We start from the raw sequence: 18,854 nt of genomic DNA on the forward strand, positions 1-18,854 counted from the left end.
AAAGGAGATCTGCATTTCCTTTGTAGCCTCTCAGCACAGACCCGTTGAGTTCAGTTATCTTGACTTTGCACTTACCTCATGCCAGCAAAGCGCAGACTGGCATTTCATCTAAGACTGTCTTGTGGATTTTAGTAGCGAGTCCTAAAGCCACCAGCTCCAGAAGGGCATGGTCAGAGAAATCCAACATCAAAAACGTTTTATTTTTGAGATTTTTCTTGCCTCGATGAAATAGCCTATTGCATTTTGTATGTAAGAGACAATGAAAACTCTCATTCTGTGCCGATGTCCTTCACTAATTTTGGATTTTCTCTTTGACAAGCTGTTTCAAATCGTTTTGTCAGGTTAAGCACACCTTTGTATTTTGAACGCATCCCTTCAAATGATTAAGCTGTTCTATAAATGTCTTTGAAAATAAAAGGAGAAATAGCATTCACCTTCCTCAAAACTTCACCACCCCCAAATTTGTGCATATTGAGAGAGCCAAAGTGAGGGCACTAGATTCCCATCAGATTCCCAGCCCCGCCATTTTCCCACCATGTGGGTCATAGGAAGTACTTCACTCTGTCTCATGTTCCTCGTTCGTAAGCTGGGGATGTTCCTGGTCATCATCTCCTTGAGTGGCTGTATGGATTCAATGAGACATTGCATACAGAGTACTTCCCCAGGGTTTGTGACACAGTAAGCACTCAATAAGTATAATTTGTTGTAATAGGCAAAGAAGTACATAAAAACGTACTCTCCAAACATTGACCTGACCCCCTTCCTATTTTTTTTTTAAGAAACATTCCTTTCTTTTGTATATTTAAAATATTCTTGTTCATTTGGACTAACAAGTCTATCATTTTCAGTACATTTGAATCATTTACAGAAAGTTAGAATAAAATATCACCAATACTCCAACGCCTCAAAATAAATTTCTTTCTCCTTGAAAATTAAAAATACCCAGAAAGCCTGACACCAACTAGTTCCATGTAAACCATTCTAATTGATGAGATGCCAGAAAAATCATCTTTTACATTCCTACAGCTCGAAAAAGAACTCACAAAGCCCATTCTTAGTGGACACACGGAGTACAAGACTATGACACACACAGAGTACAAGTCTTATTAGGCTCTGTATCTCTGATTTCTGGGAGCACTAGTGCCTTAAAGCACGTGCTCAACTACTAGTCGATGCTGACTCCTATTCAAATATTTCTTAAAATAATTCTCTATCCAAAAAGTTATGCCATTAAAAAGTTACTTACCACATAGAGCTGTTTCCACATGGTTCCCCAGTCTCTTAATGTTGATGTCATTTCTGTTATAACGGAGTCTTCGGTGGGAATAACCATTTCAAATTGTCTGTGAAATTAAAAGAGAAAAACAAAGTCTACATATGCAATTATCATAGATAACAATTTTCTTTTAAATCCTCTGAAAGATAAAAGTGGGAAAGGAAACTGCCTCTTATTTTGGGTTCTGCAGCCAGTAATGAGGATCTGATGAGAGACCTGTGTGAGGAATGTTATGTGGGTCACGGCAGTACAATACCAAAAGGACCAGCCACTTCATCCGCACCAAGTTTGAGGAGTGTGGTGAGAAGCAGCAATATCAGAAGACTTCTGCTGCGGCCACAATGTGACCACTTAAGAACAACTCATTTAACCTCCCAAGCCCAAAAGCCTTCATGTAACATGAGGTCACCAAGCCTGCATAAACTGAGAGAGCTTTTGCTTTTCAAGCGCTATGACCGTAGGACTCAAGGGGAGTAACAAACTTGTTCAATGATCAGGATATTATGGCTGCAAACATCCAAACCAACTTCAGTGTTAGAAGCACCTAGACACTGAGGTACAGATTAAACACTCACTTGATCTTATTAACACTTCACTTTTATTATTTGTAAATGGGACCATGAAAAACGATTAGTATATTAGTAATGTTATCATGCATCATCGAACTTAAAAGATCTGCTGTCACAGATGTTTGAATATCCATTGCTCAATGTTCCTCTCTACGATCAGGGTCATATATCCTTCCTGTTTCTTCTCTTAAAGTGAAACACTACACTTGGAAAACATTCATACGAACACCTCCTAGGGTATGTAAGTGGTCCTGACATTGAAGGGATACATGAAGCTCTGGACAAAAAGAAAACCCAGATTTCCTTTATCTTCATGTCGATCTTTGACGTACGACAACCTTTTTCCTCATCTGGAATTTCTTTTTTCAAATTCTTTTCAGTTTGTGTGCAGGTTAAAATTCTGAAGTGGCTATTATCACTACAGCTTCTGAAAAGAATGCTACCAGCTATTTGATGGGAATTATTTTCTTAACATTTGAGTATGCATTTTTTCGAGGACAACATCTAATATGTACAAGGTAACAGCATTTTAGACACCGAACCAGGTTGTCTAGATGATCAAGGGAAAATTACTTCTTAGCATGAGGCTAATAATTGCTCTGTAGTTCTTTTGTGATGTTCTATCCAAAGGGTGTATAATTGTCTTTTGTAAAGTCTTCTTGACAGCAAGTAAGAGAACTAAAATCTTCACCAACAGAGCCTCATTTCCTCATTTCAGAGTGCTGCTGAAATACTTGCTCTGTGACTATTTCCCTTCTTTCTAGAGCTTAAACACAGCTAAAAATGTAAAAGTGGTATTTAAAACTAGAAATAAAAGTAAACAGTAGAATGTGAACTGCGACATACACAGAACCTTTATCAAGTCTACGTGTGACATGTTCAAACGGTAGCGCCTTGATTTTGCTTTTGAAGCAGCTGCTGCAATTTAAATGATGAATATTTGGAGACAGAGATTATAAAATGATCAGATGTAAGGTCAAGAAGGGAACAATGAATTGCCAGGACAACTCCACAACCTACTTAACATTTAAAAAGTGGCATGACCTCAAGCAGCAATTAAACACTACGGAAGTGGCCTCGTTGTTCATAAACCATAATTTAATTTAAGGACCCCCATCAGCCCTCCAATGCTCTGAAGACCCAGGAACGAACAAAAAGGCAATTCAATCTGTGAGAAGTTGATTTGGGGTTTGTTCAACCAAAAAGTAAATTTTTAAGAAGCTTTAACAAAATCGCCATTTTCCGTGAGGCAGCTGTTTCCTCCTAATCACACCAAAACCAAAGTCAATGTTCAAACAGCTGTAAGTGGTGGTCCCTGAAATCGCATTTTGTTCAGTTATTCTGAGATATACTTTGCAGCTACTTCATCCTGGTGGGCCATCAGGCTGCCGATCTTAAAATAAGAGAGTTTAACATCAAAACCCCAAAGAAGTTCCTCCTTGGGAATGGAATCTCCTGGTAATATGTGTTCTCAAACGTTTTCAGGCTCAAGTTTTTCTTCCAGTTCATAGTCCTAGAATCTGGGGTCTCAATCAATTCCAATATTTTTTTTCTTTTTAAGAAGATAAATTTGGGTTCTATCCTCAACGTTCTCCTGCTACTTAATGTTCATGATGCCCTGTGTCACATGGGGAACCCACAACGAAGTTTCAAACTAAAACAACTAAAGTTTGAGACATCTTTAGCCTTATTTAAACTTCCTCGGGCTCAAGGACAGGGCCAGATACACACCAGTTACTGCCTAGGACAAAAATAAATAACTAAAAGAAGGCACTTGTTTTGATAATGACCCACCCCAATCTGCTTTGAGAGGGAGGACTTCCACTGGGTGGGATGATGCTTGACATCATCTTTGCTAGCACCCTCTATTCCCTTGCTCAGGGGTACGGTGGGGGCCGAGACGTCCTTTGCTCTGCAGAGTCAAAGGGGTAGGGCTGGGCTTGGAGCACACGCAGCAAAGAGAACTGGTTGCACGGGTCTATCCAGGTGAACACTTTGAGGGTCAGGGTAGAGACCTTGGGGTTTCCACACTGTCCAGCACAGATCACTAGAGCAGAAAGGTCAGAACAAAGAGTGAGCCTATGGCCTAAGTATCTTCTAGAGTTTCCTCTGGTTTACTTGAGGGGAGCTGGACAGTGTCAGAGTGACCTGGTAGGAGAACTGCAGGACTGATAACTCTACTTGACTCATTCCTGGTGGGTTACAGCTGCACAACCTTCAACAGTGGTAATTATTCATATTAGAATCATGTTTTTAATCTACTATTTTAAATAATTACTTCTGCTACGACTAATGATCGTAATATTGTTTAAAGTAGTGTGTGTGTGGGGGGGTGATATACAGTATAAAGATCTCCTAGAGTTTTATCCATGTAGGTAACTCTCAGGGTTTTTATACCATAGACTCTCACCCACCTGCAGAAGTTATTTCAATGAACTAAGATTAATACTTTACCTTTATAGAGAGTGGATATAAGAATCATCCATTTAAATAGCATCCTTGGAACTTTTTTGGTAAAACTCAAGTTTGAAGATCTCATTTACTAGGATTTAAAAAGCGCTTTAGTAATTCAAATAAACTGCTATTTTTTCTATTTGAAGACAAATGTAATTTTTATGGCTGAGGCTGCACTTTTTTTGGTCATAAAATGACAATCATTCAATGGTCCAGTGTGTATTCCTTGTGACACTGGCAGCTAACATTTGGGTCCAAATCCACGGCCCACTTACAATGAATGATCTGCTCATGATAACCATTTAAAATGAGCAAGTTCTACTGTTTTATACTATGGTGTTTTATTTGAATGATCTGTTATCCTGACAGCAACTTCAAGGCCTTTTGGAAATAGACTGGAAAAACTTCTAAAATGTATGAGAAATCTTAGGTGATCAATGAGCTCAATCAAACAAAGAACAGAAATGCCATTCCCTAAAACAGAAGGGCGGCTTTGTGAAGTGGTCACACAAGGATATGGTATGATCCCCAATTAGGAAAAAACAGTCAGACTTGGCTGCTTATAATCAGTGGTAAATCTAGGAAATTCCTGGGGTTTGAGACATGACTCAGCACTCCATGGGTCGACTGCCATGCTTCTCTACATAGCAGGAAACCAAAAAGAACCAACTCCTTCTGCTTCAGATTAGGCTGCTTCCATGATTGGTGGACAATGAGAGACCTCTGATGCCCCAGGTTCTCCTCTAGTCCAGCACACGCAGACAGAAGGTATCACATTTTCTCCACCAACCGCCTTAGTGTAATCCACCTTTATCAAACCACGCAGACGATGGCATGAGCTCCCAGAGTTCATTTGTCAAGACAATTACTAAGCCTTTCAAATTCTCAAATAAGCAATGGTTCCGTGAAAATCCTCTCACTATTAATAAAACTCGTTTCTTACCCTTTGTTCTTCACACAGGCATTTTTCAAGTGAACGTAGCTGGAAGGAAAGATACCCTGTGGGAGAAAACAGGAGGTTATGGTGCTAGCTGACTGATAAGGCAGGGGTGCTTTCAACAGTCATACGTATAAAATACAGTCATACAACCATAACAGTACCAGGAACAGGGAAGAACAACACCGATAACAACCCTGGATCCCTTCTTTTTATGCCTACCATGCACTAGTTTACAAATTCAGGGATTCTCTAAAGTAAATAGAATTTAAAAAAAAATTAAATCCCACTCAAAAGTATATTCCTTATAAAACAGAAAATTTTTAAATTTTCAGGAATTCTGCACAGAACAGAAAGCATGTTACACTGAATAAGAATTTTTAAAATACTGCATAGTTTTTTAATATTGTATTAGTTTTTGTTTGTTTTGGTAGTTGTTCCTTTTCTTCTCCCTAAAACACTCGTGTCTCTTTTAAAATACACACACACACACACCACTATGAATTGGAAGACAAAACATATATTATGTGTTACGGAAGATCTTTGATGAAAACACAGCAGCAATTAATCACCAGGCTGCATTCTGATGGAACAAAAATTAAACAAAAGACAGCATGCTAGCTTAAAGCTTTTTATTGTACAGAAAAGACAGGAGAAGGAAATTGTTCCTTTGTTCTAAACGGGAAGTTGAAAGAAACAACATAAAAAAAATTAGCATCAATTTTATTGTCCATTAAATGACAATATCCTCTGAATGATTTCTGATATATCATCAAATGACAAATTCAATTAAATATTTAGGAAAGCAAATGTCATTTGAATACATTATCACCATTGTGGATCCAAGGATAACATAAAATTTAATAAGCAAATCCTGTACATACGACAGTAGTAAAGAGACACACGTTAAAAAATATATTGTTTTCTTCAAAATTTAACTCAATAAAGTAGGATTAACAAACAGAGTAATTATAATTAATGAGAAGAAGTCAGAACTTGAGTTAGAAGAGTGGCAGAAATAAGCCCTAATATATTTTTTTCAGAAGTATTCTAAATGAATAATTAAATACTGAAGCTACATTTGCATGTGCCTTGCAGATGTCCAAAAATAACTTTAAATGAGGGCTAAAGTATTTAAAAAATTTTAATTTCTACACTCTTTTGTCCCTCAGGCTCTCCTTTAGAATGACCAAAAATAAATGAAATACAGTTATTAAACATAGCTGGATGATCCAGAAAAAGGTATATTTAAGCAAAAAGGCAGGCAGAAGAATTTAGATTACTTGCAGTATATTCTGAGAATAAGAAATGATACAATGTCTTATCTACAATCCTACTAAAGCCAGAATTAAACCAAAAAATGAACATGACACGGAAGAGAATAACACAGAATGTGGGAAGTACGGATGAAAGTTGGAGAGATTAGAATAAAGTAGACAAACACAGATAATAAATAGTAAGGATGAGTGTCAAAGTCATAAAGTATACAAATGAAAGGTAACACAAAAATCATACTACTTCCTACTGTAATTCCTGAGGATGTATATACACATATACATGATAATGAGTCTTAGTTTCTGCCTGGAATGGTAAGAACAGGGAGACCTTTATAAGATGGTTTCCCCATGTTTCACCTGCCCAAACCCAAAAGGGAATCTTACTAAGCTGCTGAAATCAATGTGTTTCTACACACCACTCTTTTACATGATATCACAGAAAACTCGAAGATTAAATACCTCTATTCAATTTTTCTTTTGGAATATCTATTTCCCCTGCTTGAATTTTAATTTCACTCTCTGCTAAACTAACACTTCAAAAAGATTTTGTTTATCTATAATGAGCTTATTAAGGTCTTCCCCATACAAACTGTAAGAGCTACGTAGGATTATCATTTGAGTAGTATGTCTCAATGATAATCCAAGTTCAAAGGAATTTCCAAAATTATGAAAATCTGTATTGCCATTTGGCATTTCAACTAAGAGTCCCAACTGTAATTTCAGTTGTAAAATGAAATAAAATAACTTTTTTAAAAAATCCCATAGTTATGATTACAAGTAATATTTTTTATTACCTTGACATTTGGGTTTTTTAAGGCAAATCCTCTGTACCAGCCTGTGGAGAAATAATCATGGTCATTATTTTGATAAACCACTGTAATATTTTAAAGAAAAGAAATGATTACAAATAAATCTGTCCTTTACTGATGGAATTTTACCCTACAAATAAATATTCTGTGTATGAACAAGATGGGAATGGGATTGGGCTAGACTATAACTCAAGTGACTACTAGTTTAAGTATTCTATTAATAAACTGCTTAAAAAATCGTAATGGAAATTTACATGAAAAATAGAAACATGCATAATGCAAGTACAGGGCTTGGAATCAGAGCACTGGGCTTAAATTCTGGCTTTTCTACTTATCAGATTATTTTATTTTGGTCAAGTTAATTTAAGTGAGCATAGTTTCTCCACATTTTATAAAAGGCTACATTATGTCTCAGGGAAATTCAAGAATCTACACAAGACTTAATATGTTTCCAATTTCTCTGCGCCTGACTATAAGGCCCAGACCCTATCACCAGAGTATAGTTAGGGATGAGCCAACAGTCATCGAGTAAATTTGCACATCCTTGAGCCCATCATCTAGGGTTAGGATCAGTCTGATAGCATAAAAAAGGGAAATCTGGTATCATCCATCAAGAAAAGTGATGGGTACTCTTATCAGCAAAATGTCCTACCACCTGAGCTCACCCTAAGTTTTCTTCTGTAGAAAGCCTATGACTAAACCTCCAAGCAACTCTGAATCAATATTTTACAGCACTATCCTGAAAGACGAATGCATCTTTTTATCATTTAAAACAAGTGTAAGGTATATATATATATGAAAATGTATGGTAAATATATATCCCCCATAAATGTATTATTTTCAACTTGTAGTTTCTTCAAGCATGAAACCATTGTTTATTGGTAAGAAATTACTTTACCATGTAACAACTATATTGTTGAACTGGACTTTTTTGATTAATTGAATTTTTAAAAAGAAATATTTGAACATTGTATTTAAATATTAAATATTTATATAATATGTTTATATAAAATTTATATATTTATATAAAATTTATATATTAAATATAAATATTTAAATATATTTTGTTCCTTATATTATAAAATGCCATTCCTAACAGCTTTAAAAATCAGTCTGAAGAAAGCAAAATGAATTGAGCAGAAACTGTCTATCTCGGGATTAATATGATCCCTTAAAGACACATCCAAGAAATATATCCATTCATAAATAATTATTTAAACAGAAACCAAAACTTTTTGAGAACTGCAAAAGTCTCATAGAGAGGTCTCTGTCCAATTATATTGCAGAGAAAGGTTTTTGGGTTACAAAACAGCTTCCATTACTTATGGAGCCTACTTCATGTACCAATTCAAAACAGATTTTATTTTTACTGTATACAAAATATAGATAAAATACATCTGGCAATAACATGGAAGACCTCGTTATATTTTTAAAGATATCATTTACAGTAGACAGAATAAATGTCCATGTATCACCACCATTTAATGTGAGGTTCTAAGTAAATTTAACAGCTCTGTTTGGAGGAACACAGTTTAATGACTCTTGATGTGACAGTATGTTATCATATTATAAATTCCTATTAAGAACAACATTTTAGGAGGAAAATGGGAAGTTTTGGATATACTGATAGGGCTTTAAAATGTGGTCATCTCATTAATGAGAAAAAAAGAGTAATCATTTCAACTGGGATCTTTTTAAATAAGAAAGCTTAAGGATGTTTTATGAAACAGGAATGGAAATATTTGACAACATATTAAGTATCTTGATTTAATGAGTTACATGCTGCATAGATTAATAATCATAAAATACTTACAACATATTCCACTAATACTTCATATGCACTGAATAGCTTTAGTTCAAGTTTGGGGGTGGCAGGGAAGAAGACTACAGGCCTAGAGCAGAGCTGGCCTTGGCAGGAGTCCTCCCCAAGATATCTGATTACCTAACCTTGGAGAAGCCACTTCTGCTCTGGATCTCTCTTTCCTCCTGTCCTGAGGGACCTACTTGGCACTGAGTCATGAACTCCCACAAATACAGTAGCCTCTAACGCTTACTATGTTGGCATCTAGTGAATATAAGGAAATAATATTAGGAAAACTATATCAGCTTAAAAACAGCAAATGATGCTTTTCCATAAGCAAACACTGAGTATGCAAAAAACAAGTTTTGTCAAAACCAGTTCACGGTGACCACTGGAAAAACCCCACAAATTAACAGAAGGACAGAATTTGTAAACATTATGAGCCATCCAATGGTGAGGAGGTTGGCTATACAACCTCAAACAATCATCACGAGCCCACTTACCATCACACTTCTCCAGGATCTGAACTGTATCTCCAATTTCCAATGACAGGCCATACGGGACAGTTCCTCGAAAACTGGCAATAACTGTAAAAGATGTTATAGAATATATGAAGATAATCATATCAGTTATAGCCAGTCATACTGCTTACTATTAACTGTTACTGACTAGGAAAAACGAATGTGACGAGGAAGTACACTTGGAGAGCTAAAACCTGCTGTCATATTTAAATTTTATATATTTTTGAAGAGAGTCGATCTTAAAGTTTATATACTTTGCCAACTTCTGGGTCAAATAAGTGTTATGAATTTTAAAGATATGGAATTTACTAAAATAATACAAAATATCAAGAGTATCACTCAACAACCTATGTGACAAGGTTCCTTCCTGACAAGCTCTGTGCCACTCTTGCTTATTGCTATATTCACTCTTCATCCAGATGCCTTGCCCACAGGAGTTAGTCAATAAATATGTGTTCACTAACAAATGAGGAATACATATCCTACTTGCTGTTCAGCTTGGTTTACCTTTCTATTCTATTGCTTGAAGGAGATTGCTTTTTCCCTAGACTGTAAGCTCCTCAAGAAAAGAGACTGCATCTATTTACTTGCTAGTATGTCCCCAGGGCTTAGCCAAATACATGGCATAAAAGCAGTCTTCTTGAGTAGTAATCAATAGTAACATTTTATTTAGTCATGACTAGACTCCTCCCCTAGGATTAAACACACATGCCACCATGACAATTCCCATATGCCTTAACTCTCTGGGAACAGGGTGTGTGTGTCCGGGGGTGTGGGTAGGGTGTCACCATTTAGCCTTACCAAGTGGTTATAGACTGACTGGCTTCTGAAACCTTTCACAGGGCTAGGCAGGACTAGGATGTTAAAACCAGATAAAGTGTGTACAGTTTAGTCATCTCTGGGTACCTCAAGGAGTTACAGAGAGAATGAAGCACAATGATTCTCCCCAGGAGAGTAATCCTGTGTCAAAAAGGAGACAAGAATGGGGAAATAACAAAAATGCACCTCAATACATGAAATATCTCCAGCTCAATACATTGCACTGTAATCAACTCGCAATCTACATTTTTAAAAAAATGATATTAGGGGCGCCTGGGTGGCACAGCGGTTAAGCGTCTGCCTTCGGCTCAGGGCGTGATCCCGGTGTTATGGGATCAAGCCCCACGTCAGGCTCCTCCGCTATGAGCCCGCTTCTTCCTCTCCCACCCCCCCTGCTTGTATTCCCTCTCTCGCTGGCTGTCTCTATTTCTGTCAAATAAATAAATAAAATCTTAAAAAAAAAAATGATAGTAAATGCTTTGAGCAATTTTTAAAAGACCAAAATGTTGGAAGTGAATTTTATAATTTTATAATATTATTATTATATTATTATAATTTTATAATTCTGTGTCAGATAGTGAGGTTTAGATACAACCCCAATCCCCAAAATAAATTATTACTACTGTTGTGAATGTATTTTAAAAGGTTGAAGAAACACATGAATCTGTCAAAAATTAGGACATGCTGATAAGTAATGCGCTTTTAGAGAGGTCTAAAGCCCTTTCCTAATCTCGAAACAAAATTAACAGTAGAGATTGAAACACAGGACAGAAAACATGACCCACAGTACGTGAGATGGATGAAAATAACTGTAGAGTAACCAAGTTAGAACATTTTAGACAAGCACTAATTCGTGATGTCATTCTCTAACAGTGACCATTCGTACCATATGACCTCATACTGATGTGCTACAAGACGTCTGCTCAAAAAATAGTCTAGGGTCTGTGTATCTTGACAGATTATCTCAAATAACTTTCAGAAACCACTTCTTGTAAGGGATCACAACTGAACAGACAGTAGACTGATTACAACTTAAAAGGCTTCAGAGCAAGCTTGCACCCAGAATTGCCTTTCTACATTCATGAAGTTACCCTGAGCACTCACAAGCCTAGTGGTCCCACACTGCTCCTCTTCGAGATCTAAGTGCATGGACCCCCCGACGCAGCTCTCTATATAAGCCCTGACCACTCATAAATGCCCTTGTACCTCCCAAGGCTGCATGCTCTCTCCTAGCCCTCATCACCTCCTTGAACACAGCAGTACCATTCATGGACTTCATGTCTTCCTCCTCCCCTCATGCGTCGGACCACTCAAACCAGCCTTCACTGTGCTCTGAAACTGCTCTACTGAAGTCACCGTCCCTTCACTGTGACCACATGCGTATCACTTTCAGGAACCTATCTTCTCTTAAACCATACCTTCTTCTGTAGACCTTCTTTTCTTAGCCCTCTTCTTAAATGTTGGTGTCATCCTGCATGCCCAACATGCTGAAGCGTCAAGGCTGGGGTGCAGGACAATAGCATCAAACTTGGCATCGTGAGACATGAGTTTGAGCCCAGGACTTAACAATTATTAGCTGTGTGACTTTAGTCAAGATACCTCTCAAAATCTGCGTCACCTCATCAGGCAAGTGGGGGTAACAATAAAACAACTACGAAAGGTACTGGAGGGTTAAATAAGGCGCCTATCAGAAATAACTCACCACATTCTCTGGGACATTCTAGTCTTTAATAAATACTTCAGTTATTTAAACTGTACTTTTTCCTTTCTATCCATATACATTCTTCCTCTTTGGAGAGAGTCCCAAGACTTCTGGAATCACCTGTTGACAAATGGTTTGCTAAGTCTCTCTCCAGTTGTGATGTGTGCCCTGAGAATCTGACACAAACCTGCAACTTCTGTATCTCTGTTCAGATGTCTAAGCACCTAAAACTTGGCAAACCTCCAGCTGAATCCGTTATCTCCCCTCATCCTCTAACCAAATCTAAGCTATCTTCTCTCTCCCAATCACATATTCTGAAATGTTAGTCTAACGTATTCTTCTATTGACAGTCCTGCTTTATCCTGCTATTACTAGGTGGATCTCTCTGTACCCCTCCACGGGGCCACTGTGAAGCCTTCTGGGTGTCTCCCTGGTTGTCCTTCCTCAACACAATGTCCACAATGCCACTAGCTACCTTTGAGTCTGTCATCTTTGGGCTTAAGGTTTTGTGGGTTTTTTGTTGTTTTTGTATGTTTCTGTATGTAGCATCAGGAAAATGTCTGTATTTCTTCCATTAGATTTCTATTTCTTTTGTACCAAAAGGTGGTTGGTTAAACATATTGTGTAGTACTGGACAAGAGCTTGATCAGGCTAATTGTTTTTCTCTTCTTTCATGTTGCCATTTAGCTCATACAATCCTTAGGTATCTCCAAACCAGATCCTCCTCCACCAATCCCAGTTCTAGCGAATGCTAGTGCTGTCCATTGACTGGAAAGGCCAGGAACCCAGGGGTCGTGCACTGGCCCCCTCATCCACATACATATCCAAGCCATCACCATGTCACAATCATCTTAACTCGGAAGTACCTCCCGAAGGCACCCTTTCTCAACATCTCTGCTCCCACCACTCCCCAAGGCTTGCCTGGCCTTCTCCCATGGTCTCCTAACAGGTTCATGTTCAGATACTCAGGACCCTCTCCAGGCCCTTTCTCAGATGACAGTTAAAGAGGCCATTTTGAAATGCCCATGTGATGATGTCATCCTCCTAAATCTATCAGAGCTCTGAGGATGACATAGACATCAGTACCATAGCCTATAAGGTCCTGCCCCTCTCCCTGGTGCCACCCTTCTTAACCCTGACTTTCCGTACTCCAGTTACAAAGATCTTCTGTCAATATTTTGGTTACCATACTCCCTCATACGCTGGACTCGTGCATGGCTGACCTCCTGCAAAGATTCTTCTTTCACTCCTCGCAAAGCGAGGCCATTTTCCTCCTACAGATATGAGTTCAGTGGTCAGACACTTGTAGGGCAGCCTTCCTTGACGCCCATCCCCTCAGCCCAACCACATGCACTCGTAGCAACATAGACTACCCAACCCCACTCCTTATTTGTGCGCATTTTGGAGTATCTCCTGCAATAAACTGTTAAGCTCCACGCATGTAAGGTCTGTGTTGGTTTTAGCTCCTCACTGTATACCCAATTCAGCACAGAGTTTAGTCTCAATCTGAGCTCAGCAAATCATCGCCAAGGGAAGGAATGAGAGTATGCTCATTGTTGCTAAATACTATGATCTTAAACAGGCAGGTTTCTTATTATTGGCAAGCTATTTTTAGAGAGGACTCAAATTGTTTAAGATCCCAACTACATTACCTGTGAAAACTCATGCTTTCATAGGAGTTGCTGAAACTGGGATGACAGTTTGTCTGGGTTCTACCTGTGTATCACCTCATTTCTAATTCCAAGCAGTCTATATGGGTGAGTGCTGATTTTACCCAACAGCTATATAATATTTGAAAACTAATAAAAACATGCTAATAAGTTCTCAATCTCACTGGGCTTCAGATGCCTCCTCTATAAAACAAAGGAGGTAGACAAGGTGCTCTCTGCTCAGTCATATCCCAAATCACAGCAAGCTCTCTTGCAGGCCTCCATGCCTTTACACATATTATTCCCTTTTGGGGGGTTGCCTATCCCATCACTTATACGCTGGGAACTGCCAAGTAGTCTTAGTTTAAATTCCAGCTCCAAGGTAAGCTCTTTTGATTCCCTGATGCTACCTTTCCTCATCCTTGCTTCAAGTGGAATCAATCACTCTCTGTGCTCCAAGGGTACTCTGACCACACCTTAAATTGGGTAAGGCACCCCATAATATTTTACCACTTTATTTATCTGTGTCTATTTGAGAACATGAACTATTTCTAATTCATCTTCAAGACCCAGTATATGAGTGTCTGAGTACAGAAATGGAGAATGAACACACACATGGAATAAACGAAACCACTTAAAAATGGCATCCAGGTTTTAGAGATTCACAGAATGTTAGGGTCACCTCTTATAGCTGAGAACACCTAAAAGTAAGTATTAAACTGCAGATCACATTAGAGAGTGGCACTTTTTCAAGATACGGTTCAGGCATGACTTTGAACTTTACCCTCTAAAATGGCAAGCCATTTTCAATCTTTGAGTTACATAAGTAACTCCACCTTGCAGGGTACTAAACTTGTCAATGGATGGATGAATGCTACACACTTTATGCTTCAGGTTATGAAAAAGAAAGTTGAAAGGGAAAGGCAGTTCTGGGCAAAAAAGCAAAAGACTGGAAAAAAGGAATGGCTCATGTTTATTAGTGGTAGCATGTGATGTATCATAAATTAAGCAACATGGTTTAGCAAAGCAAAGATTCACAAGATAACATAGGCTTTCGCAAAACCTCAATTTGCATTTCCATCAAATATACTATATGTTATTTTTAGATTCCATTGTGGATACAACTTTCCAACTAAATCCCTATAAGTCCTTCAGGCATTTTTTGCATGAAACAAGTCTTTTTAACAAATAGCTGAAAATCTACTGTGTCCCCAGTTATTCTAAAGAGGCTATGCCTTTATACAAGTCTTCAGTGTCTACTTTCCAGGGGCATTTTTCGCCCAGTAATACTGGGATACGTGACCACACACTGTCTTGATCCCTAGATTCCCTTTTGTCTTCTTATAAACTGAACAACTTCAGTAGTTACAGAAAAGATCACAGAAAATGAACTCTTCACGGAACTGAAAATGTAAAGGGCCAATACTATTGTTTCAGTCATGAGCCCTGAGAGTATAATTTTAAACAGCACATATAAACTACTGTATGGTATTGCGTTCATCTCTGCCCACTTGCTGTTATGTAAAAAACATTATTTGGATTAACGAACATGCATATCAACTGAAGTTATAATCAGGTCTTTTAAAAATATGTAAGATCAAAACGTTAAATGCAGAGCATAATCATCTTGAAAATCATACCATAAATCGCTGCCTATTATCACTCCTGTTGTTACTTTATATAATAATACTGTTTAGTACCTATTGACAATTCGTTTGAAATTACATGGCTGTGAGAAACATCCTCATATAGACTCAGAAGTATTTTCTATGAAGAAGATAAAAAGAAAGCAATTCTGTGAAGTAGGGACTCATACCTTAGTTTCAATGATCTGTTTGCTCATACTAGAAACAAATTCACATTTTAAAACTTTTAAGCACTACAGGGAAACTCAATCACAGAGTTCTATGACTTTTAAAAGCAAAAATAGAAAAAAACATGATTAAAAAGCTACTCTAAGTCAATTGTGCAGCTCTATATCACAGACAATAACAAGTTCATCATCATTGTCAAATAATATTTACGTGATTCTATTCACCACAATTCAATTCAAGCCTGGCAAAGGCTGCCCCTTGCCCTTTATGGGCTGACAATCTAAGATGAATGGGACATAACGTAAAAAAAAAATAATGAAAATGCTTTGTCCCTTGAGACAAAAAGGAAGGAAAATCATCTCTCAAAGTCAGAGTTTGGGCTTCATCTTTCTAATAATAGGATCTCCGACTCATGAGCAGGTTGCGGTCTGAAAGTCACTTGTGAGCTGACTATTTACAACACAGAACATGGTGCTATTGTTCTCAAATTCTGAGACTAGCCCACAGAATCCTATTTAATACAAAAATGAAACTGCTGTTTTTGGCTACAAAAAATGTGCTATGACTGCACCAGAAACCAACTAAACATGTTGATATGAGCAGTTGTAAAATCTTGACGCACAGCACTGACAGAAGACAATGATGGAGCAGGTGTTGACCATGTAGACATGCTAAAGAAACCCTTCCTCAGAGCACATTTAAAACTGGTTCTTTCCTGTGTCTGCATTCATTTCACATTGTACGTTCGGCTCTGGCTTGTCATGGACGTATCTACATTTAGGTTTATCAGTTTTGAGTGTCACTCGTGGTAGGGGGAGCACAAATGGAAAAGTGGAGAAAGAAGTAGGATTCCTGAAGGACCTGGATAAGAGCTGGAGGAAACATAAAAAGGAAAAGGAGATTAATGAGAAATTCTTTCCAGGGTGAACTGTGGAAGGAAACAAGGGGTCGCCTCCCCTACACATGTGTAAAATCCTCCCGTAGGCAAAGATACAACATGGTGGAGGGAAAACCAAGATACTGGCCTAATCAAAGACTCTTCTTTCTTTACAGCTGTCTGGAATCGGGTTTGAGGGCAGAGAGAAGTCACCTGGAGATTTCTATTGGTACCATCACTAGTACAGGACAGAACTGTCTTTCTCCCAGGTCCTCTTCTCTCTTTCCCCTGCACAAGTTAGGAGCAAAGCGGTCATTCCTAACCCCAAGGGACTCCACGCGGGCTATCAGTATGACAGCAGGACTGGGGAAGCAGATGGCCCAGAAAGACTGAAGAAAAAATTCAGATGAAATGTGGGAGGGGGACACCTGGGTGGCTCAGTTAAGCATCTGCTTTTAGCTCAGGTCATGGTCCCAGGGTCCTGGGATGGAGCCGGAGTCAGGCTCCCTGCTCAGCGGGGAGTCTGCTTCTCCCTTCCTCTCTCTCTCTCTCAAATAAGTAAATAAAAAGAAAAGGGGGAAGAGGGAGAGGAGAGAAAAGAAAAGAGAAAAGAAGTGTGAGGGTGGAAGGAATGGTAGCTCCTAAATATTGCTGTGATGCCAAAAATGAACTAAGAAAATGAAAGAAATGCTGTGCTCCTTCTTCGCATCCTCAGACTTGCCATGAGCTTGGCATCTGGCTCTGCTGTGGAAACGGCCCGTGCCTGCAGGCCTCGGACACCTTGCAGACACACCTGAGAGGCACAAGTGTAGGCACGATGACAAGCAGGAATCCATTCCTACGCCACAGTTACTACGGTCAGACTCGACACACGTCACATGACTCCCTTCTGGCCTAAGTGACTAGAAATCAAGCACACTGAATCAAATATATTCGTTTCTGACATTTCACACCTGAAAATGTATTGCTGTCCGTGACTGTTAAGAGGATCGTTCTCTCAGGGATTGCAGAACTTCCATCTGGACTCAAGGTAAACATCAAGTCCGGCGGTGGCTGCCGCAACGCCAAGATCCCTCTTCAGAAATGCGTGACTGATTCTCCCAGCTGCTGAGAGCACTAGGCCAGGCGGCCCTTGGCTGCCAGCCCCCTTCCAGAACTGTGTCAGCTGAAGAGTTGCTTGGCCCGAGGTCATGCTCCCCTCCCAGGGTGGCCTGCATCTGGTGACGGACCGGGTGGAAGGAAGAGGGCCAGATCTTTCTGCTGCCGCTTGGTACAACCCCGAAGGGTCACTCTAGCTCAAGTGACCAAGGCTGTCATTGGGCCTGCCTCACAGGTCAACTTCTCCCTCTGTCCCGTCCTGCTTCCTTCCACTCCCCTCCACGGGCGTGAACCCCAAGAGCACTCCCTGATAAACACCCCGCAAGTTAACCTCCAGCTCAGAGTCAGCTTTCTAGAGAGCCCCACCGGCTACCGGCTTTAAAGCTTTACCCATTCACCAATTCTTCCTTGCAAAATTTATTTTCAAGGGAGAAGGAAAGTAACCTTATCGCATTACTACGTCATGTTAAGGGTTTTGCTAAATCCTTTAGGTATTATTTCTAACCTTCTATGATACAGGTGTTTCTATTCCCATTTTAGAGACAGAGAAAATGAAGAGGAAAGAGGCAAACAAGGAAAAAAATCAATGCTATCAGGAGGGAATCATTCCACCTTAAGACTCATTTGAAGACACTGTCGCTGTGGCAATAAACGAGGTTTTATTCTCCAGAGTCACAAACATATTCTTCACCTTGGTTTAATGCTACAAATGCAAAGGCATTTGCCTAAGTGGCTACAAGAATAACTGAAGGTCAGACAATAAAACTCTGAACTAATTACTGCATCCGCCTATCAGTACTTTTAAAAACAACTTAAGATCATAGGAAAGGTTATGGTTTTGGCCAAGTGCCAGCCAAGAGGAGGGAAGAGACAGAGTTTAAACAATTATCTCAAAAGCATGCCAGCACTTAGCAAAGGGAGACAAAGTTAAAGAGAGAGCTGGAGGCCTGGGGCTTAGCTCTGCTGCTTATGAACCACGTGGTCCTGGGTCCTTCCATTTGCTACCCTGGGATGACATCACCTACCTGGCCTTGCTACAGAGATGTCACAACGATCACACCAATGTATGAAAATGGGATTTGTAAGCCTACAAAATGTAAGGAAATATGGAACATTGTATTTTCATCATGATTGCTAACCAGAAACTTGGAGAATGGACCTAGAGTCTGTCCTAGGCAAAAATACATTTACAACAGTAAATCAAAAACTCATTCTCTTATTACAGCTTCTTGGAAATCATTATTAACAAGT

At 39.0% G+C, this 18,854-nt stretch overlaps 1 protein-coding gene across 3 annotated transcripts in view; it reads right to left on the minus strand.

Moving 5' to 3' along the window:
* The window catches only part of DOCK4 (dedicator of cytokinesis 4), a 409,136-nt gene that overhangs the window by 220,513 nt on the left and 169,769 nt on the right, over nucleotides 1-18,854 (minus strand). For all 3 annotated transcript variants that reach the window (XM_026509569.4, XM_044387653.3, XM_026509577.4), the window contains exons 2-5: nucleotides 9,627-9,710; nucleotides 7,308-7,348; nucleotides 5,243-5,298; nucleotides 1,247-1,343 (exon numbers count right to left, since the gene is read on the minus strand). In XM_026509569.4, the coding sequence (XP_026365354.3) occupies nucleotides 1,247-1,343; nucleotides 5,243-5,298; nucleotides 7,308-7,348; nucleotides 9,627-9,710 (278 nt within the window). The remainder of the gene's footprint in view (nucleotides 1-1,246; nucleotides 1,344-5,242; nucleotides 5,299-7,307; nucleotides 7,349-9,626; nucleotides 9,711-18,854) is intronic.

Source organism: Ursus arctos, unplaced genomic scaffold (assembly GCF_023065955.2).
Source record: "Ursus arctos isolate Adak ecotype North America unplaced genomic scaffold, UrsArc2.0 scaffold_3, whole genome shotgun sequence".
NCBI lineage: Eukaryota > Metazoa > Chordata > Mammalia > Carnivora > Ursidae > Ursus > Ursus arctos.